Raw genomic sequence first — 22,893 nt, 5'->3', positions numbered from 1 at the left:
TACATACCTATCGATTTTGTTCATGCTTTCCGTTCTGAACACAGTGTAACCACGTCTTAGAAAAAATTGTGTGCTGTCCCCGTTTCACGATTATTTTACGCAACACTGATCACTCCATATGAAGGGCAGGCATACTATTATCACAGATTATATGATATATGATATATTTTATATAATCTGTGCTATGTGCTATTATGATTTGATATCTTTTCTGGTAATCAGCCGCGGTCGTCGGTCGGTCAAGTTTCCAGTCAATTCGTTTTTCTTATCATAACTTAATTTTCATCCAATATTCCCGAGTCCTGACTCTTGTGTCCGACGTCCGTGACATTGACACATTGTACGTCGTAAAAAAAATTCTGAAATAGCATGAAAGAATTGTTTTACCACTGTACGATTTAATCAGCATTCTGTCAAACTATTGTGTAGCATTGGTTTAACCAACGCCGATAAAATGGCTGTTTGGAGTTCACTGAAGCTGGGTTCGGCGGTCACCAAATGTCTAAGTTCAAAGAAAACCGATGTGTTAAAATCATCTGGTGAGAATTTAACTTGTTTTGTGAATCATATAGGTGTATCTTATATTCTTATAAGTACTTCGTTGACAAAAGATTTGTTAAAGTCGTTTGTTTGATGTAAGAAAGTCCTGCAATATATTTATTCTATTTTATGATGGTTAGTTCTACTTTTAGATGCAAAAATAAAATCGCCACCTCATTGATATCTTGGGGAAACACTTTAAGTTACTCTTAATCCTGCATATTTATTGTTTAAGAAGTTATGTTATTACCATTTTAGTACTTTTCCTTACCTAACCTATACATAATATACAAAAAGAATAACTAAAATATTTGAATAATTATTTTGTTTGGAATTTTAGCTGTTGTACCAACTCGTAACATGAGTGGTCATCATCTAATGAGTATTAAGGAGACTCGCTGGCAATGGACAAAGTTCAAGGATTTAATTCATTATTACGTTTTAGTCGGCGTTATTCCTTTGACTTTACTTATCTCTGGTGTTAATGTTTTTATTGGACCAGCTAAATTGGCTCCAATTCCTGAAGGCTATAGACCTGAACATTGGGAATACTATCAGGTTAGTTGATTATTTATTCTAATGATTTTTTATTTCTAATTCATATTATTAAACATAAACAAACTTATAAGTGTAGAAAACATAAACTAGTTTTAACTTTTAACATTTATATTAAAAATTTACAACTATATATATTTTTTAAATAGATACAGAAGCACAAACAATTGTATTTACAGGGGTAAATCCTGTAGTTTACTTGCCGTCACCGATTAACTATCATTAATCATTAAGAATTGTATTCTATGAGTTTATCAGTACAATATTACATTTATAATATAATTATTAATATATACTTAATACATAGTTCTATAAACCTTTACATACATACCTACCACCAGTGCCATAACTAGAGGTTGGCGACATGGGTGCTTGCCAAGAGCGCAATAAAGTAGAGGGTGCATTTTAGTTAAATTAAAATTAGTTTTTATCTATAATACTTTTTGTTTCTCATATATTATTTAAAATTTTATTAAAATTAAGCGTAAATGTGTAATGCACTAACACTACATATTGAATTGTTCCTTAATGATGTTTATTAGTGTTTACTACGATAACATTTATATTATACACTGATTTATAGTGTTATTTTGATTAATATATAAGAATGTTATATTATTACATTTATATATTATATAAAAATTATACTAATAAAATAAAATTAAAATAAGTGCCAAAATAAAATTTGCCATGGAGAGTAGTTACAGCACTGCCTACTACACAAATTATTTTTTTAGGGTGGCAATATGCATTTGCGCCGCAAATTAGGTACCTAATATTAATAACTTAACTATTAATATTAATAATACATAACTTTTAAGTATTTTATAATTTCTATGTATTCCTTATAATTTGGAGTGTTGGCATTTAATTGTCATACTAAGTTATAAATGTAATGGCTTTAATTATATGCATTTACATATTCATACTAAAAATGACGTAAGATTTTGAAATGTAGGTGCTAAATATTAAATTGAATTCATTCATCAAATTTTATTTTGCATATTTCATTTTCTTAACCCTTTCACTGCTCCAGATCATATTTCTATATTTTATAATATCGTTTGCGAGTAACCTTAAGCGTGCGTATGGGATATGTAGGGTATACTTTGTGGGCAGATGCTTGATGCAGGGACGGCGCGAGGGGGGGCAATCGGGGCAGTTGCCTCGGGCCCTGCAATTTTAAAATTATAATCAAGGCTAATCAGTTCTTAAATTATATTTTATACTGTTCAGAGATTAGTTAGTTTGGATAATATGTAATTATTGCCCGGGTAAATGGTAATGTGATATCAATATAAAGTATGGACTTATTTTTATATTCATTGTGGACGGTTCTCAATACTCAATAAGGAAATATGGGTTTTATTTTTAGTGTAGGAATTTACTATTTATATTTTCCTACAAATGTTAATAGTTACAGTTTTAATTTCACAATGTCTAAATACTGAAAATTCTTATGTTTATTATAATAGTTGAATAATTGATACTAGAATAAATTAAATCTAGTCTACACTAAAATAATAGCCAGCATGACTGACCAGTGAACACTGATAAAAATATCTTTACCAAGCGTTTGTAATCAAGTTGCAGTGATGACCCCAAAGTGCCTAGAATCTAGATAGATGCATTTTTATTGAAATTGATAGAGAGGATGTAATCAAAGAATTTAAAGTCCTTATACCAGGAAATAGAAAGCTTGAGTTATAACCATTATGTATGATATAAATTTTCATTTCAATTAACATGTTTGTATAAAAAATGCTTTTATTCAAAAAAATATGGAAACCTATTTTTATTCCAATAAAAATTAGTAACTAGAAGTTTAAGATGAAATGTCATGCTCATTAATTTTAGGGTCATTTATATCTGTGGAAAAGAAACATATTTTATCTGCCGCATACCCTGAAAACAATGTCTTCGTATGCCTATGCCAGTAAACTTACAATTATAGGTAACATTAGCTCACATTATTTTAAACAGTGGCGAACCCAGGGTTTTAGTACTGTGGGTCTGCCTCACTTACAAGAGGCCACTGTGACTGTGTAGAAGGTTCAATCAACTGTACATTACAAAATCGCTCGCTACGCTCGCGATCCACCTTATTTAGATTACATTTATTATAACTAGAAGAAATAAAACACAGGTCATAACTATTTTTTTAATACAATTTAAAACTTACTTTCAAACTTTGATATTATTAATTAATTCAAATTTAATGTTTTTTTTATTTGTTACATTAAAATTGAAATTCATTTAACAAACTTACCTGGAATATTTAAATAATTTTGAGTACCTATTTTAGATTTTGAGAAGAGATAATACATATTTATTATTATATTTGTATACATATAGTTGCAGTATATTTATTTTATCTTAATGTCCAATAACTGCATAACTGCTTTCAATTTCACAGTAAAATGTAGTTAAAATCCAATACAAAAATAATTCATATACAAAATTATGTTTTTATTATAACATAAAAAATAAGTATAATATTACAATAATTTTCTATATTAATAATTCCTCTTTTACGAAAGAAGCTGGAGGTAGAATGTCATGTTCTGTTATAATATCTATAAAATATTGATTGTATAATCAAGACTTACTTTATTAAATATAATTATATAATAATTAGAGAAAAGTGAAACTAACAATTTTATAATGACACACAAAACTTTTGTATTTCAATTCATTTATTTTGAAATAGTAAATATAAATTTAAATAATGCATATAATGCTGACCTCCCGACCCCCCCCCCTGGGCCTGCCCCTGATTTTAAACTTAAATAATTGGACCATATTATAGATTTCAAAATTAAAATTGTTTTTTTTATTTTTAACAAGAAATATACAATCTGTCTGTACCCTTGAGCACAATAAGAATATGTGATATAATATTTTTTTTTATCATGAAAACGTGAGGGAAGAAGCCATTCAGTTTAGCACTACCTATTTGTTAAATTAATAATTTTTAATTTTTTTTTTAATTTATTCATTTAGTAAATCTTGACACCATTTTCTTTTCAGTGTCGTGTGGGATTGCCTGGAATTGTGTAATAAGCTAAATTGGATAAAGGGGATTAGGATGATATGGAAGTTTGTTATAGAATCTTTTGTAATATGTTATTGATTCATCGTGAACTGTTTTAATATTTAAAAAAATTTAAATTTAAAATAATATTTCTTTTTGTAGTGTACACAGATTATAGAACATAAGAATTGTATCAGTGAAATTTTTAATAAATGAACTAATTTCTCTTTAAAACAAGAATTAATTATATGGCAATCTCTAATTAATTAGAAACTATGACAAAGAAATATTTAATTATCAAAAATTATATTTCTTAATTTAAGAAAAACAATTTTTTTAGCTTATGCAGGCCTTAATGAAATCTTATTTCAACATTAAAATTATGTTGATAAATTATTTCTCATGAACTTTCTTTAATTTATGACCATAGTGTATGAACTTACAGTTATTAAATTATTTTTAATTATTATATAATTCTATAGAAAAAATTGTATGTTAGTGTTATGGTAATATATTAATATTGTATTGTTTTAGCATCCAATAACCCGATGGATGGCACGTTATATTTATCCCAGTCCACAACAACAATATGAAAAGTATCTACATACATTATATGAAGAAGATGAAAAGTTTAAAGTCAGGTAAAAATGTTCTCATAAATTATAAAAACATGTCAAAATGCAGGTACCTAAGTAATTGAAAAATAAATAAATGTTGATTCACAATTATATAATATAAACAATTAAGTATAAAATTATAATAATTTTGAAACATTAAAAAACTAATAGAAAAGGTTCCTTATCTTGTAGCGTTTTACCGACTTCTAATAATTGTTATGCAATCTAAATACTACATACTAATTATACAGTAGTATGAAATTTTTTTAACTATCAACTTTGTTTATCAGAATGAATTCTATTGTCCTTAATTTAATTGAAATAAAATAAATTTGTTTCTTTTTTCCACTTGTCTTAAAAGACGATAAACCCACATATCTCAGTCTAAAAAATGTACAAGGTACAACATAGCAATGTTTTATGCAGCATAGAACCACCCAGGCTACAGTGATAGCTAATATTTCAAATCAATTAAAAATATAGTTGAGAACATTATCTGTGAAATTTTATTTTTATTTTTATAGTTCCGATATTGAAAAACTAATAACGATAATTCACATTCAAAATTTTCTTTATGTGTTAGAAATTTCATCTTAGTTCTGTAGACTTCTTGGTTCTTTCTGGCGCAAAACAGTTTTTAATATGTTTAACATTTGTTTGCCGAAAACAACATATGTGGGACATAGCTTCTACTTAAGTGAAGATATTTACTCAATAACTAACTATGCAGATACAATCTTCCAATCTATAATTTTCAGTATTGCATAATTTGATACTTATTATATAAATTTAATATAACAATATTACTAAATCTTGGTTGTTATGTTATCTTTAATATATTTTTCTTGATCGCCACCAATTAATTTTTTGGTAGAGTTAATTCGTTAATAAATTAACAATTATTGTTAATTTATATAACTGCACCACCTTTTTTTATTCACTTCATTAACATTAAATAATAATATAAAACTATTTCATTACAAAGCTGTTATTATTTTTTTGTATTTTTTTATTAACTATTAATATTTCATATCATTTTTCAGAATGGTAGCCAACAAAATTAATGAAATGATGAAGGATCGATCAGACTACAAATCCTTTTATTATAGGCCTATCTCTGCTAACCATCACAGAATTGCCAAAGAATCTATGGATCGCCAAGAGTCTGAAGGATTTAACTAATTATATACATTTGTGTAATTCAATTAGAAATTGTTAATTTTATAGTAGGTACTAAAAACATATTTATAACATACATTTAAATGCAAATTATACATCATTTGTCTTTAAAAAACCAGATGAAGTATTGTATTTTATATTTTAATAGTTCAAAATCTGGCCTTTTGGTTTAACTAATGTTGTACATTCTGCTATTAGTTCATTTTATCTTTTTTATTCATTTTCTATACTGTTGGATTCTAAATAATGTGATAAATTCATTGATCTTAGAAAGATGTTTTAATATTTATTTAAATAACTATAGCTATCTAATGAAATATTCAAAATTATGCTGACCTTAGTTTTCTATTATTATACATATACTGCATGTTATAAAAGAAAGGTACTAGAACTTTAATTTTAAATAATTAACGTTCTTAATAATTTTTATTTCAAAAAACACCCATTAGTTTTGTGTCCTAAATATTCTCTATAAATCTCAATGGTATTTTTATTTTAAAACCACTTTATTTATGTTTCATGTGCTGTGTACACATGTTCTTACCTCTGATAATGATTGGTGTAGCATCCATTTAAGAACTATTAGTCACTAAACTTCAATTATCACATAGTTTATTTATTGGATTTATAATTCTCTTAAATGCTTTATTTGAGATATCTAATTTTTTATTTCAATCTAAAAGTTATCCATTAGTAATTAATCAACTCATGTTCAGTGTTTAATAAATAAATACCCTATGCAAAAGAATTTTAGTATATTACTATTGACCTTAACTGGTTTAACTATAATTGTCTTACAGTAACCATAAAATATGTTTTAAAATTAATTTAATTGAGGTCAGTAAATCAGATATTACAATATTTTATTCTAAAATCAAAAACATAAAAGTGTATTTATTAAATCAAAAAAAAAATATATATATATATATATAAACTAAATTTATATTACCTATTATACATTTTTTAGTAAAGTAAAAATACATTTTACTATTTGATCATCAAAGAAAATTTAGAAGAAATTCATTTAGATAAAGCAGCATTACACAGCAGAACCTTAAATTAATGATCCATTCCTTATTTCTGTGATATAAAACTAGTTGAAGGTTCTGATTGCCAAGGATTACAAATCGATCTATTGGTTTGTCTAGATCTCCATAAATGTGTCATGAATATACATGCAAAAAATGCAAAACATGATGACATGTAAAAACATGAGGTGTCCTATATCCATATTAAATTAATGTTAAATTCCGACATTTTTTTTCGGTTATGGCTTTTTGTGTACTCAACCAAATTTTAAGCCGTTGTAATGTAAAAAAGGATTTTTCAGTATTTAAATGATTCATAGTTACAAACATTGAAACAATAATTTATTCTGGGCACAACTGTCGTCATTCGTCAAACACATAAACCCAAATTAGGATGATAAACAAAGAACTGTTGAGCCTCTATGGGAAAACCACATATGGAATACACATTAGTGCTCCTCAAGAAAATTTAAGATAAAGACTAACGACAATTTACTATTAAACAATATAAAGTATAGATACTTATATTATACCACAATAATGATGAAAGTGTATATTTTATTAAATTCAATTGTACAGTACCACTTTTTTTAATGTGAGGTAGGCAGAGGATCTGCTCACCCTTTAATTCCACCACTGCATTTCTGTCATTTGCTCTGCACGGGTCATTTATTTATGGGATTATACAGCAGTTTATGGGTAGTCATTCACTGATAAATTAATAAATAATTGTAAATAGAAGTTAATACTCAAAAGTATCGGTTCTTTTTTATTTAACTTTTAAGAGTTAGAAATTTAAAAATAAAATTGGTGGTCTCGAGCGTTTTGATGACAAGCCGATTAACTATCACTGTAATACTCAGTATAATGTCCCTCGCACACGCATTAACAGTTCAACAATGCATTTTCTATAAATATGATAAATATAGTAAAATATATACGTCCACAAGACAGTGTGGCTATATGGAACTATTACGCAGATAATAGTATAAAAATAATTACATTGGAATTAGTACAGGGAAACTAAAAAGGGTGGTACTGACATATAAGCGATTTTCAAATGCGTTATATGAGCCAACCACCATGATTTCAAATGAAGTAATTTTAATTATTTTACTCTTTTTGTTGGTAGTTTGTACGACACTGCACTACCGCGGGGACTGCCATTGACCAGTGACCACGGCTCTTATAATCTTAGTTTATTAAATCAACTTCAATAATTAAAATTTTCAAATTTTTAATACTTATATTTTAAATTATAGCATGATGAGTGATAATGATAATGGTATTATGAATAATAATTTTAACGTATGTGAGTGTGGTAAAGAAGAAAAAAATCTTATATAATTTTTGTAAAGTACAAACCATAAGATTAATAGCCAGCTCTCTAGTAATAGGAAAAAATAAAATAATTAGTTTAAGTGGGTACAATTTGTTGTGACTGCTTACACCATTGATGATTCTACATAACTGTATAATATATGAAAGAAACCTTTTTTTTAAATTTTGAATTCTTAATTATAACACTTTGGACTTTAAATACTTATAAAATAAAATTGTGCTTATAATATTTTTATACTGCTAATGTAACATCATAATGAGTAACTTAGTATTAAATTTTGAAGTTTTCTGACAGAAAAATAAACTTTTTATGAACGATATTTGAACAAAAACTAATCAAAATCAAAATCTTATTATGGTTATAAATAGCTTCAAGATTCAAATTAATTAAAAAACTGTATTCTGTGGTAAATGTTAGTACAAACATTCAGTGAAAATTTAATGTAAATCGAGTTATTTAATTAAAATCGTACCAAAAATCAAAATAAATTTTGTATAAAAATTCCTATTTTTACCGTCTTAAAAGGTGATGACAAACAAAAAAAAAAATTGAATACATCCATCACTCATCTTAGAATCTAAAAATCTAAAAATAAAAGTACTTCGAAACTCAAATAGTATTTAACTTTTGTAAAAAATGTCAATGAGTTGTTTATTAAAAATATTTTTATAATAACATAAGTAAATATATCATATTAAATCATCTTCACATCGAATAAATTCACCAATATCAGCTTGATTGAAACAAACTACAGATAGTGGATCTGTGTGCTTACATTCAGTAGTACTTTTTGCTGCAACACCAAAACCCTGAAATAAAATAAAATATTGAACTGATATATTGTAATATTGCACAAAAAAATAAATAAAAAATTATAAAATTTATTTGACCAAATTAAAAATTTTAAATCACATAGATTATAAAAATATATTAATATTAAACATTGGTTCTCTTTTAAAAGTTGAACTTGTACTGAAAAAAGAGTACAGTAAAACCTTTAACGGACACCTCCAAATAACGGACGGAATTTTGGGAACGGTTAAATTTGTACTCACTGTATTTCCTCTCTTAATAGCGGACAACATTTAATCGACCGAGAGTGTCCGGTATTTAGAGGTTTCACTGTATGTGACATAGATTTGTATTATCGTTTAAAAACTGCTATTAAAATGCAAAAAAAAAAATTATAATAACAATATATTATATTTGTAAAGACTAGTGGAGGGATAATATTATTATTTTGTTAATGATATAGAATCAGTATTTTAGAATCAATTTTTATAAATATTTATTTTATATTAAATATAAGTGGTAAGAGTAATGTTCAATTCAAACTTCTTAGTTGATATTTATTTTATTGGTGTTGAGTTTAATAAGACTATATCTACATGTGTTGTTTTCATGTGCTGTTTTCTATCTATATAGTATGTAGAAAATTTACTATTTAGATGAATCCTTACTCTACCTATTGTCAAAATTAAAGTTAAGATTATCATCTAGGGCAGGAATATCCAACGGTAGAAAGTATTAAATAAAAATAAATTTTAATTTATCTAAAAATTAATGTGTATAAAATAAAATATAAATTAATATTTATTTTCTTAATAACAGGGTAACATCCCAATTGTATGCTCAGAATTTCACATTTAGTTTGGTTAGTTTAAAAGTTAGGGTTAATCGACAAATTATGAAACTTAATTTTAGGAGGGTAATCTGTGTTTGAATGTTGTATATTATATAAACTTTCTGTGCACATTTGCTTATTAGATTAAAGAACAGATTGTAAATTTCTTATAAAAAAAATAATAAATAAATAATAGGTATTTAGATAATAAATGTGTGTCTAGCATCTTCTTAGTTGCCGTATTTATAAAAATGATTTAATCCATGATAATATATTGAATACTTTTTTTAAAGATTTATTAATAAACAATTAAAATTAGCATCCAGATGAATGTATTAAAATCTCATGACAATCAATATTGGGTCAAAATTGTATTTAAGTATAATTTACACAAACATGCAATATCAATTATATGTGAAGTCGTCATTAAACTAAATTTAAAAAACTTTTTTATATTGTTACAACCTCCGTTACAACTACAGTCAAGTTGCGATAACTCGAAATCGCAGGGAGATAAGATGTGATTCGAGATATCTAACTCATTAACAGGAAAAGAATTTTCTAGGGGAATTAAAATAAATTTAAGTTGTCAAGTTTTTCGAGTTATCGTGACCCGACTGTAGATACTTTAAAATTTTTATGGAGGACAAAGTAAATAAATAAGTTAGCCATAAATTATTTTGCCAAAAATCACAATAAAAATTATTTAAAGAATAACCTGAATAATAATTATGTATACAAGTATAAAAATAAATAATTATTCCATAGATTATAATTATATTTACCAAAGGAACATCACTCATTGAGAATACTATAACTCCTTGGTATTGAGTAGTACTTTCTGTAATTCGCCCAAGGCCAGATTTTAAAACATTATGGCCATACAAAAATTGTTGTTCAGCAGCAGGTTTTATCCACATTTTATGCTAAAATTACAGTAGAATGTAGTAAAAGCACTTCATCTATCAAGTGAACAAAGATGTAAACACAGATTTATATTTTACCTGAGCATATGGAGCTAGATAATCTAAAGATGTTATATGTATTCTAAATTTTCCAGACTTGGTAAATTTTCCAAAACATGTACCTATGCTAATTATGTTATCGGGATTCATCATGGATCCCATATTTAATACTTTTTCAGATACATAATAAACTCGATCTTTTTTCTCACGAAAACAATATTTTCCATCTGAACGATCAATTAATAACTTGATATTTGAACCAATGCTAAGATAAACAAAAAAATACAACCATGTTTGAAATAAATTCTCACTCATTTAAATCTAAACAAATGATTCTAAAAGTTTTTAATATTTTCCTTCTAATTAGGTAATTAACATTGATAATATTAAATAGATAGTTGAATAAAAAACCACAGAAATTAAACATCCCTAGTACAACACTGTATTATTCCTACTCCAAATATTTCATAACTAACAAATAAATACTAGTGTGAAAGTACACAATATTTTTGAATAACAAGTAGCCATTTTAATGAAAATACTACACACCTATCAATAAATTGCATTTTTGTAACCCAACTATTGGTAAAAGTTTTGACATTATGAACAAAGTTTTAATTAATATTCAACAGCTTACAAATAATCTTGGGTACCTAAAAAAAAACCACTACATAACAGTAGGCACATAGTTAAGGGGGGGGACCAGTGTGTGCCAGGGCCACCCTAATATATATCTGACTTTAAGCCAGCCCACCCAAAGTATTCAGAGTGTCCTATTATTATATAATGGCTTTTAATTATTTTCAAATTTTTAATAGATTTTCTATAAAACATAAAAATAGAAAATACTTTTATATTAGTAGGTACTTAAATTATATTTCATTTAAAAATAGTGTCTATATTTGGATTTTGTTATTATTGTAATTATTAAAAGCATTTTTGTGTTACATTTTTATTAAAGTATTTAAACATTTTTTTTTTATTACACTCATTAGTTACTGGCAGAATGATAAAATATGGTATTATTGGGTTTAGGTGCATGGTATTATTAGGTATTTGTAGTAACAATATGCTGATAACTACATTTTAATAATATACAAATATCCGGAAGGAGGGGGTCACCTAACATAGGCCCACCAAGTGAATATTTTCTAAAAACGCCGGCATAACAGGTGTAAATCATACCTCATTTGGATTTGTTTATTTTACTAAATTTAAATTTAATAAGAAAATTCTTGATTTCTTAAGCAATTTGTTGAATGTAGTTGAAATAATTTTATGACTTTATTATTATGAGATAATTTGTAATTTTATTTTGTTTGGTACTTCTCACTACCTAGAAACTCACAACGCAGACTCAAAATAAAATGTTGTCGTGATCATTTAAATTAAATATCCATCTTTAACACCCTAAACAAAATACCAAACTAAGTGTCACTAATGGGTGGTTTCTTCTTTAAAAAATCCATGTTCTAACCCTTATCCTATATGCTTACTGCATAACATTATATAGATTGAGCATGTGTGTTTATGAAATAAAAAAATTATGATTGGTAAGTTTTTTTTTGTAGGTATTTCCGTATTTCCATAAAAAATAATAATGAAGAATTTATTTATAAATGAGTATAATAATTTATTTTATTTTTTGTATTCTAAAATGTTTTGTTCAATCTGTTACAAACATATAAACAATAAGAACAATCAAACAGTAAATGAGTATAATAATTTAGTTAACCAAACAGTTAGTTTTATAAAAATTACAAATATCAAAATTTGTATTAACAAGAATATTTAAACTTATGCTTGTATAAAGTTTGAAAAATGTAAATTTATTGGGTGATTAGATGGGTTGTTAACTTGGATTTAAGTGACAACCTATTATACTATGGACAATAAGGAGGGAACATACATAAAGAAAATCAATAAATTAATTTCAAAATGATATGTTAAATTGAAAATATAATTAGGGATCACATACGTCCCATATTTAAAGGAAGTGTCCCGGTGTCCTGACTAAAGTTTAAAATAACCCTTTAGTCCCGTATTTTGGCTAATCCGTGTCGTATGTACCTTATTTTTAAAATGAATTTTTTTTAAATCATTTGGGTTTTTAAAGTTTAAATTATTGATAAACAATATTAGCTAATTCAAATGATAATAAATAAATATTTTATTATAAAAAAATCTGAAAAAAAATTAAAATTATCTCTTATGATTTTTTTGTTGGTATTGGTATATTTTTTTTTATTTTAATTTTATCAGAAGAAAGTCACCTAATATATTATGTTATAAATCAATAATGTATACAAATAAGTAAAACTAAATGTTCCTACATTATTAAAACTTTTATTTAATTATTTATTTATTTATTATTATAAATTTATCATGAGAAAGTCACCTTGATATATTTTGTTATACATTAATAATTAAAAATAATAATTTTTGTTTAAGTTCAATTTTTAGTTAAAATTTTAGTGTAGGAAAGTCACCATAATATTTGTTTTTAATTATAATTATAATTTATATTTGTTTCTACTGTTTAATATTGTGTTTAACTTTATATTTTATGGTATATTACTGAATAAAATTAAATGTTACTTCTTGGCCAAATGGCTCAAATTTAATATGTAAAATATGTTAATTGCTAACATAAGTCCCCTCCCCCTCCCCAAATTACCCCAATGCAAAGGCAAATTACAAGTATTGAAGTTTGTAGATATGATTTTAAAAAAATGTCCCGTATTTTTTAAAATAGAAATCTGGGATCCCTAAATATAATTATCAACATAACTATGTCATTAAATAATATTCTTGAATAAATATAGTTGATTGATAATTTAAAATGCAATATTAAAAATCTGTCTAATGAACTGTCATCAGATAAATTATTCTGACTAACATTAAAAACTAATTGTTTTCACAAGTTAGGTAGCTATAAAAACATGTATTTTTATTATTACCAACGTTTAATACTTTTATATTTACCTACATAAATACATAAAAATAATTTACGTTAAGTAATTAGCTAATAATACAATTAATTTTTTAGTCTTAACCTATGCATGCATGTAAATAGATTAACAAAAACGGTACAAGAACTTACTATTTTGACAATTTTTCGAAAAACACTTTCATTCGGTCATCCGTTAATTGTTTCATTATATTAATTTGTTAATCAAAATTTTTGATTTAACTACAATTGTCAATTTTATCAAGATAAAGAATGGTCAGAACTCAAAATCACAGAATTATCAAATTTATTATTTAGTATTTACCGCGTGTACGCCATGGCCATACGAATGTAAGCTGACATAACTACACATGGTATAATATTTTGGCATGGAATAGTATTATTCTACGGTACCAATCACGGTCTTAGAAGATAAGGTCCGACGACTAGTACTTATCTGAATTATTCAGTTGTCCGCTTAATGTAGCAGATTTAGTTCAATTGTTACTCACGAGCGCTGCAGGTTATACTTATTGAGGTTATGAACTTAATATTATATTCTTGTTTTGATAAATGATAATGTTCAAAATTCCGCCAAAATCTAAAATCAACTATTGAACTTTGGTTAATATTTATTCCTATTTACCAAGACGTATCTAATTAGCAATTGCACTCATCATTTTATTTCGACCATCAAGTTTTTAGTCATTGAAAAATTAATTACGCCCAACAATATCTGCATATTTGGTTGTAATACCAATAAAAAACTGTCCGTCTTTTCCATTCCAAAGAAACCAGATAACAGAAATAAAAAAAAAGTTGCGAAGTTTTGTAAGACTTAAGAAACTATAACTACAAATTCGTATTTAAAATTGTATAATAAAAAACAATTACGAGTGTCTTATTACTTAATGATATATTTTATTATTTTTTATTAAAATAATAAAATGTTTTTAATCAATTATTACATTACACCAGTGACATGGCGATCTAAAGACTTTTCAGAGGTAACAGGTAAGTCAGGTAAGTATATTTTTCTAATTTTCTATTTCTGGCACCGTCTAAAACCATCTGATATAAACACAGACTTCTATACTTATTATAGAAGTCTGTGGATATAAATGATATATTGATATTAATTGATATGATCGTTTTTAATAAATATTAAGTACAAAACCTCAAATAAGTATAACCTGCAGCACTAGTGAGTGTTTTAAGATATCTTAAATCGTGGTTAAATAAAAACTAAAACTGCTTCAACAAGCGGATACCAGATAAAGGGCAGGAGGGTGACAGTCGTCGGACCTTATCTTCTAAGACCGTGGTTAATACACAGACTATATAGTCTGTGGTTAATATAAATATTTATATTTATTTATAATATATATAATTATATTAACCTTGGACATAGCCCCCGAAATCGTAGTGGTTGCCTATTCGTCCCTAATAAGTTGCCTATATGAAAACAATTTTAATTCTATTCAAATATCCCGCCTTTATTCGAAATACTGATTGGTTATAATATTAATAAATAATTTTAATAATTAAAATTGAATATTAATACCACAAATCTGAGCTAAAAATAAATAAATAATTCAAGATTTATTCTATTAATTATGGTGGGGGAGGATGGTATTATATAAATCTATGGAAATTTTATCGATCTCTCCTTGTTTTTGTTTTTCTCCGAATATTTTGCGTTGAAGTCTTTTGTTTTTTTTACCAACCATTGTAAAATGACTTCACACAAGAGTTGTTCATTTTGGAATTGTAAAAACAATAGCAGGAAAAATCCGGAATTAACATTTCATAAATTTCCCACAAATTATAAATTGTAAGTTAAATTTAAAGTTTAGTTTAATTAATGTCTTAAAAAATTTATATTACATATTATTAATAATATGAATCCATTAAAATATTATAATTGTGACTTTTTTTTTTGTGACATCACTACATTAAAATTTAATAAAAAAAAATACTTTATAAGTAGTTTTTGGCAATTGAATTAACTTTTATTGAAAGTAATTTGTAAATAATAATAGTTGTGTTATTACTATACCAATTCCTTTTAGTTTTTTCCCCAATAAATTTTAAGAACTAATTGTATTTATTGTGATTTGTGTTCATCGTAATCAACGTTATCTTAATAAAGGTCATGGTTTTATTAAAAAAACATTTTTACTAATTGTAAAAAAAAATAACATTTATAACATAAAAGTTATGCTAATTATAAAAATTGGGTAAAGTTATTAGTTAGGCATCAATCGTACCTCGTCATTGAATAATTCACTATAATGGTTATGTTTTATATGAATTCAATGATAAATCGTTGCAAATAGACATACAGTAACAAAAAAAAAATAATTTCTCAAACAATGGATTTACCCTATGTTAAACAAGTAAATATTGATACATTTGAAACACTATTACTATAATTATTTTTATAGATTTTTATGGAATAATATTAAATGCTGTATTAAAATAGTATTAATTAACTATTTCAGTTGTAAAATATGGGTTGATCAGAGTAAAAATCAAAGTATCATAAATAACTATTTCAATTATGGCTTTCAAAAAATAAAATGTTCTACAATTTGTTCCAACCATTTTACAGAAAATTATTATTGTATTTGGACAGATAAAAAAAGGTAAAACGAAATAAAATGGAAATGGTATTATAAAATAGTTCTCAACAATAATAATTATAATATATATATGTATATTATACAACATTTATTCAAAAATATTAAAAATCCTGTATAAATGGTCTGTTCCTGGAAAAATGTCTTTGAAAGAACTGGAAATATCGTCTGCATCTAATGATTCTAATGTGTATTGTGAAAATAATGTTTCAATCCCAACAGTAGATAAAGTACCAGGATGGAGTCCAATAAAACCAGGATTGAATACAACTTACAAGTAATATATTCAATTACAGGAACAATTCTACATATTATATTAATTGTACTGTTAAATTTAAATAGGGGTAAATGAAAATATTGATGTACAGACTCAGGAGCTTGCATTAATAGAGTATAAAGATAACCATATTTTAATCCCAACAGTAGATAAACTGCCAGGATGGAGTCCAAAAATGGCAAGCTGTAAATCTGGTAACATATTATACATATTAATTATTATAATATATTATGAGTTGTCATTGAAAAATAATTTTTATGTTATTATAGAAAGCAATATGTGTAGAATTCCAGCACATAAACCTAGATCTTTAAACTTTGGACAACCACAAACTGATTTTGATAGTTTTCTTTCTTGTAAGTATGTTTGGATTATCACACTAAATAAAATAAAACAAATCAATATTAAAATTAATGTATGGTTTTAAGTAATTCATTAAAAAACACTGGTCACAATTTAAATGAGTGTACAAATAAAATTAATAAATTCAAAAAATAAGATATTATCAGAAATCTATACATGCAAAAAATAAACAAATATGTGAACTGAAGAAACAATTGATAAACAAACAAAAATACCAAGTAATATTCAACAAAACACAAATAAGACTGATGAATATGAAAAAAAGCATGGCGATTTAAAGAAGAAGAAAAAAGTTTTGCACTTAGTCTTTATTATAAGTCCCCTAAAGGATATTTATTTATGAGAAAATACCTATGCTTACCAACAATAAGATCACTAAGACGATGGCTTCATTGTTTAAATTTTTCTTGTGGTATTAATGATAATATTTTAGAAATAATAAAGAATAAATTTACATTGTCAACTCTATCGGAGAAAGCAGTTTCAATCATTTTTGATGAGATGTCAATTAAAAGATTTGTAACATATAATTCACAAAATGACGTATTTTCTGGGTTTGAAGACTTTGGAGCTATAATAGAAACAAAAAATAATTTATTATGTGATCAAGCACTTGTTATAATGGTTAAAGGAATCAAACAACCTTGGAAACAAGTGGTTGGCTATTTTTTTTCAAAAGGTCCAATCTCTGGTTTGAAATTGAAAACTATTATTATGACCACAATAAAAAAACTTAAATCTATAGACTTAATACCCAAAGTAATAATTTGTGATCAGGGCACAAATAATCAAAAACTGAGAAATCTATTAAAAATAACAATTGATGAATCATTCTTGACATTTGAAGATGAAAAAATATATTTTATGTATGACACGCCTTACTTAATTAAATCTGTATGGAAAAATTTAAAAAAATATGATTTTATATACAAAAATGAAGTATATTCATGATCAGATATAATACAATTTTATAATATTGATAAAAATAAAGTTCCACGGTTAGCACCAAAGCTTAAAGATCAGCACATACAATTACCACCTTTTTCACCAATGAGAGTGTGCCTAGCTACTCAAACTTTCAGTCATACTGTAAGTTCAGCTATGTTTACACTAATTGCAAATAATTTAATGAACTCAAAAGCTTTACATACTGCAAAATTTGTGAAGATAATAGATGACTTGTTTGATGTGTTCAATAGTTGTACATTCAATGAACCAAAAATATTTTGAAAACCATTGACTAACAATTTGAAGTATTGGATCTTTTTAAATGAGTCTTATGAAATTTTAACAAAATTAGAAATTCAAAATGCCAAAAAAAAACAGCCATCGTGTATAAGTGGTTGGCTTTCATATATTAATAGTTTGAAAATGCTGTTTAAGGATTTACAAAATAATTTTGAATTTGAATATTTGCTTACTAGACGACTGACCCAAGATTGTGTGGAAAGTTTATTTTCTGTACTACAAGCAAAAGGTGGAAATAATGTAGTGCCAGATTCGTCCAAGTTTTATTCAGCCATACGAATGTGCGTAACACAAAAACTTCTAGTTCCTCCTACATCTGGAAATTGTGAAATAGAAGCTTGTGAGTTTTTGACCAAATGCAATGACTTATTGAAGAATAAACAAAAATTTAATATGAAATTAAAACATTTGGAAAATGAATATTCATTAGCTAACAAAATGGACTCCTCGTTTGATGATAATTTGAGTGCCATGGACATTGCATTCATACAGTTGGATTTGCACGAAGAAAATTCCATAGCATATGTAGCTGGTTGGGCATGTTCCAAACTAAGTCATATTGAATGCCTTGATCAATTAGCTACAGAAGATAAAAATAATATTACTAATGTTGTCGAAAATACATTTTTTTCTATGAAACAATATGATGAATGTAATTTACTCTATCCATTTAAAAGTACAATTATTTTTGTAAGTAAAATTATATGCTTATTTGATAAAAATATTAATAATTTATTTAAAAAAAGTAAGATTGGAGTCAAAATCAAAATGATTGAACTAATTAATTTGTATATAGCTATAAAACCAAACATTTGTTTAAATTGTAAGTTTTTATTAGTAGATAAGATATTAAATGTAAGTATACAAGGGCGAACGCAGGAACAAATTTCGGGAGGGTTTTGAAAAAATTTAAAGTAGGTAGGTATTCATAAATATCAATATATCATATTATTCATACTGTATGTATGTATTACACTTTTCTATATTTTATTTTAGTCACTTATACTATATACATAAATACATAATACATATATAATATACATATTACATAATAATAAAGTATCATGGTTCATAGATAATGATTAATAACGAATTATTACAATTTGTAGGTTAGTGTAGGTTAGTTGTAGGAATTTCCGGTAGACGGCAATTACACTCGTCGTCTGTCTACATTACGTACATCATCGGATTGGCGGCCTTCGATGTCCATCAGTTATTAATAAGTTATAACATACTGTCATACTCACTTCGAAACTGCATTATCATATATTTTATTGGTGATTTTACTGTATCCATTAATTTACAAACCGCGGGAGAAGAGAAACTTTTTAATAACTAATAATTTATTTTAATTTTTTTGAAATGTTATTAGTAATACACTAATACATTTGTAGGTCAGATAATTTATTTTTTGTACCTACTATTTCGGGGAGTGTTTAAACCCCTAAACCCCCCTTCCCTGCGTTCTTTTATAAAAAAAATGTAATAACATGCCTGCTTTTAAAATGATTAAAAAAAAAAAAAAAAAAAAAAAAATATGAACTTGTAAATTAGGTAGGTACCTAGTAGTTTTACTATTTATTTTACACTATGTAATAAATATATACACTATAATAATATATCTATCATACATTAGTAACTTATGGGCTGTTTAAATTTTTTTCTTACCTATACCTAACTTATTAACTTGGGTATTATTTATCCTGAGATATTTTAATATTTTCTAATCTGTATTTTGAGTTAATATTTTTTACATTTTCCATAATGAGAGTTTATTATATGACACATATGTCAAATATTAGTATAAAAATTAATTGACAAACAACAGTTTAATTTTAAATTTCAAAATAATAAAATGTGAAATAAGAGTTCCGGGCGCATTCAAAATAGCGCCGGCAACTGGGCAGTCAAAAATTAACTATATATTATGTATTTAGGTATATCGATTAATTTACATAAAAAAGTAAAAAGTTCATATAAATTGTTTTTAATATATTTTTATAATTAAATAGTTGTAATAATATTATGTATTATATATGCTGTATACTCATATAAATATATATATATTTACCTATATATAATATTATATTTTTCAACTTAAAATATAAAGTAAATATATCAAGGTATAATACCTACTAACAATATCAATTATTAATTAATAATTGACATTTCATTATAATGTACAAAATAGTACCTTATAACTAGGGTAAAGAGTAAAGACCACAATTTGTATATATCCAATAGTATAAATATACACTTTAAATATTATCATGGGTTTTAGAAACTAAAAATCATTTTTTTCAGAAGAAAGTGAAACTGATAAACAATATTATTATACGTAGTGAATAGTTAACAGATTAGTATTATAATCCATAGAGAACATTGATTAAATTAATTTTTTATTATTATTTTATGTCATAAGATTTTTATGAAAGATAATAGATTATTTAATGTTTAATATTTCATGGTTATCTTTTTATTAACAACTAAAATTTGGTCATTTTTCTTAAAATTAATATTTAGGCATTCATGACATTACTAACATAATATAAAAATGGATAGAATTTCTTTGGCGGATATTTATACATTTTGTAGTGCTACTCACACAAAATATGGTTGAAGGAGAAAATATCTTAAATAGTGGAGAGTGGACATCTAATAAATTGTGGATATATTAGTAAAGATTTAAAGGAAATGAATATATTAGGTATGTGTTTACAAACTTCAGCAATAAGGGATAAACCACCATAGGCGGACATTTGGTTCAATTTTTAGGGGGGCTATAATAATCCAATGTAAAGTGGACCGCAGGGGCTTCGCCCCCGCACCCCCACATGCTATAAACATATAACTAATACAAATATTGATATTTTTAATTTGTATTAAAAAAAAAAAAAAACACTAAATAAGGTAAATTTAAAAATAATTAATATTTTATTTTAATAACAAATATCTATTTTTATCGGCAAAAATATTCAAAATATCATTGCTATTTATATTTTTAGACATGTCTTTTTCAATATATAGTATAGAAAGATCGCTGAATCTATCCTGAAGCATCGATGTTCTTAACCATGTTTTTATTTTCCTCATTGCACTGAAACTTCTTTCGCAAGTAGCTGAACTAATTGGTATTGTTAATGCTATTATAAATAGTTTTTGCAAATTAGGGAATATGGTTTTGTTTTCTGACAAAACTCTTAAAACATCATCAATATTAAAATTCACATCATAACCAATATTTTGAAGTACAACATTTTTGGCCACTGTCATTTCTGAATTAAGACATTCTTTGGACACATCCACTAAAGACTAAACATAAATATAAAATAATATACTAATAATTATATATGAAATTATCAATACTGTTATTTATGAAGCAATATTTTAATATCATTTTAGATATTTACATGATAATGGCTAATGAAATGAAGACTATCATTAAAGTTCAACTCGAAAAAATTATCAATAGATGAAGCCATCATTAGACTTTCTGGTGAAAATCGTTTTTTAAAATTTGTAATAACTACATCCAAGACAGAATAAAAAAAATTAGTCCTGAAATAATCTTCTGCAGTAGACTGTTTTGTTTTTTCATTAGATATATATTGGTCACTAGTAGATGTATTGACAATATAATTTTTTAAAGTTTTTGGCCCCATTCTTTTTCTTTTTGATCCTATATGACAGTAAGCATAATATTGAAACATTAATTTATTTTAATACCTGTACCTATATAAAATATTTGATATTTACCTAGAGATGGAATTTCAATCAATATGTTATGTTCATTCAAAAACATTGATATCTCACTCCAAAGTTCAGAAAACCCTACAGATGTTCTTAAATTTTCAAAAGAAGCAATGATACCTTTGATAAGACACTCAACCGAGTCAACCGAACTACCAATTAAACTATTATAGTATTATTATAGTTGTATACTCGTATTCAACAATATTAACCGTCAATGGCGTCAATACTCAATTGTCATAACCACAAAAACGTTGAAACCTAAACAATTTTTATACACACAGATATATAAAAATTTTTATATATCTGTGATTATACACTAATTAATAATAATAATTATTATTATCAGAATGTCAGCGCGGCACGTGAGAGACCGTTTCTATCATGAGTAACCTAACCGCCGCCTAGCATACCGATAAGACGTGATAACGCGTCGTCTATGGGATATCCGCGTGACCGCGTGTTCGTAAATTAAATGAATTCGGTCAGTTGTTGGTGGCGGTGGATTTGATTGTTTGATGGCTATATATTCTAAGATTTTTAATGATATTATATTAGCGTCATTTGTTGGTTAAATATTATTTTACGATTTTCAAATAAAACGAAAACATAATAATTAAATCAACGAATAACATTAATAATTAAATTTCGATTTTGAGGGGGCTATTAAAATATTTAGGGGGGCTAAGCCCCCCTAAGCCCCCCCCGATGTCCGCCTATGTAAACCACATCATACATATAACTGGAAGCTTACAATTAAATGAAAATGGTTTAAACGT

The 22,893-nt window shown here is 25.8% G+C and overlaps 4 protein-coding genes across 8 annotated transcripts; 2 read left to right on the top strand and 2 right to left on the bottom strand.

Annotated features, from left to right (window-relative positions):
• Positions 1 to 218: 218 nt before the first annotated feature.
• On the top strand, positions 219 to 6,043 carry ND-SGDH (NADH dehydrogenase (ubiquinone) SGDH subunit). The gene is made up of 4 exons (XM_089221940.1): positions 219 to 539; positions 881 to 1,098; positions 4,664 to 4,770; positions 5,790 to 6,043. Exons 1-4 carry the CDS (start codon positions 455 to 457, stop codon positions 5,926 to 5,928), a joined length of 549 nt encoding a protein of 182 aa, XP_089078066.1. The 5' UTR covers positions 219 to 454; the 3' UTR covers positions 5,929 to 6,043.
• A 2,871-nt stretch (positions 6,044 to 8,914) lies between these two features.
• LOC107165849 (60S ribosome subunit biogenesis protein NIP7 homolog) lies at positions 8,915 to 14,274 on the bottom strand. Of its 3 annotated transcripts, none has more exons than XR_016190700.1 (5): positions 13,988 to 14,274; positions 10,924 to 11,149; positions 10,705 to 10,845; positions 9,351 to 9,456; positions 8,915 to 9,104 (listed from the first exon to the last, which is right to left on the bottom strand). XR_016190700.1 is itself a non-coding variant. In XM_089221941.1 (4 exons), the coding sequence occupies exons 1-4, from the start codon at positions 14,041 to 14,043 to the stop codon at positions 8,985 to 8,987; spliced, it is 543 nt and encodes a 180-aa protein (XP_089078067.1). In that variant the 5' UTR covers positions 14,044 to 14,269; the 3' UTR covers positions 8,915 to 8,984. The 3 variants fall into 3 exon arrangements, 1 of the variants encoding a protein (XP_089078067.1); XR_016190701.1 differs by having other exon boundaries at positions 9,351 to 9,453; XM_089221941.1 differs by lacking the exon at positions 9,351 to 9,456 and having other exon boundaries at positions 13,988 to 14,269.
• A 2,071-nt stretch (positions 14,275 to 16,345) lies between these two features.
• LOC149057652 (uncharacterized) lies at positions 16,346 to 20,004 on the top strand. Of its 3 annotated transcripts, none has more exons than XM_089223020.1 (4): positions 16,346 to 16,482; positions 16,630 to 16,753; positions 16,819 to 16,947; positions 17,023 to 20,004. In XM_089223020.1, exon 4 carries the CDS (start codon positions 18,488 to 18,490, stop codon positions 19,265 to 19,267), a length of 780 nt encoding a protein of 259 aa, XP_089079146.1. In that variant the 5' UTR covers positions 16,346 to 16,482; positions 16,630 to 16,753; positions 16,819 to 16,947; positions 17,023 to 18,487; the 3' UTR covers positions 19,268 to 20,004. The 3 variants fall into 3 exon arrangements, with proteins under 3 accessions (XP_089079146.1, XP_089079145.1, XP_089079144.1); XM_089223019.1 differs by having other exon boundaries at positions 16,349 to 16,753; positions 17,023 to 17,109; positions 17,182 to 20,004; XM_089223018.1 differs by having other exon boundaries at positions 16,349 to 16,753.
• Positions 20,005 to 21,270: 1,266 nt separating this feature from the next.
• On the bottom strand, positions 21,271 to 22,718 carry LOC149057651 (zinc finger MYM-type protein 1-like). The gene is made up of 3 exons (XM_089221936.1): positions 22,121 to 22,718; positions 21,775 to 22,043; positions 21,271 to 21,676 (listed from the first exon to the last, which is right to left on the bottom strand). The coding sequence occupies exons 1-3, from the start codon at positions 22,164 to 22,166 to the stop codon at positions 21,299 to 21,301; spliced, it is 693 nt and encodes a 230-aa protein (XP_089078062.1). The 5' UTR covers positions 22,167 to 22,718; the 3' UTR covers positions 21,271 to 21,298.
• Between the last annotated feature and the right edge of the window lie 175 nt (positions 22,719 to 22,893).

This window comes from Diuraphis noxia, unplaced genomic scaffold (assembly GCF_037042655.1).
Source record: "Diuraphis noxia isolate RWA-SAM2 unplaced genomic scaffold, SU_Dnox_SAM2 contig0003, whole genome shotgun sequence".
Classification (NCBI taxonomy): Eukaryota; Metazoa; Arthropoda; class Insecta; order Hemiptera; family Aphididae; genus Diuraphis; species Diuraphis noxia.
Note: the sequence above shows the minus strand (reverse complement) of the source record. Positions and strands in the feature narration are given on the sequence as shown.

Bases quoted from the DNA above. Each gene is read 5' to 3' on its own strand.
- ND-SGDH (XM_089221940.1), top strand. From the start codon at position 455: ATGGCTGTTTGGAGTTCACTGAAGCTGGGTTCGGCGGTCACCAAATGT. The intron at 1,099-4,663 runs GTTAGTTGATTA...GTATTGTTTTAG, and splicing joins AACATTGGGAATACTATCAG to CATCCAATAACCCGATGGAT. The intron at 4,771-5,789 runs GTAAAAATGTTC...ATCATTTTTCAG, and splicing joins GATGAAAAGTTTAAAGTCAG to AATGGTAGCCAACAAAATTA.
- LOC107165849 (XM_089221941.1), bottom strand. From the start codon at position 14,043: ATGAAACAATTAACGGATGACCGAATGAAAGTGTTTTTCGAAAAATTG. The intron at 10,846-10,923 runs GTAAAATATAAA...CTGTAATTTTAG, and splicing joins ATCTAGCTCCATATGCTCAG to CATAAAATGTGGATAAAACC. The intron at 9,105-10,704 runs GTAAATATAATT...ATTTTATTTCAG, and splicing joins CAATGAGTGATGTTCCTTTG to GGTTTTGGTGTTGCAGCAAA.
- LOC149057652 (XM_089223020.1), top strand. From the start codon at position 18,488: ATGCTGTTTAAGGATTTACAAAATAATTTTGAATTTGAATATTTGCTT.
- LOC149057651 (XM_089221936.1), bottom strand. From the start codon at position 22,166: ATGTTTTTGAATGAACATAACATATTGATTGAAATTCCATCTCTAG. The intron at 22,044-22,120 runs GTAAATATCAAA...ACTGTCATATAG, and splicing joins GATTGAAATTCCATCTCTAG to GATCAAAAAGAAAAAGAATG. The intron at 21,677-21,774 runs GTAAATATCTAA...ATTTATGTTTAG, and splicing joins ATTTCATTAGCCATTATCAT to TCTTTAGTGGATGTGTCCAA.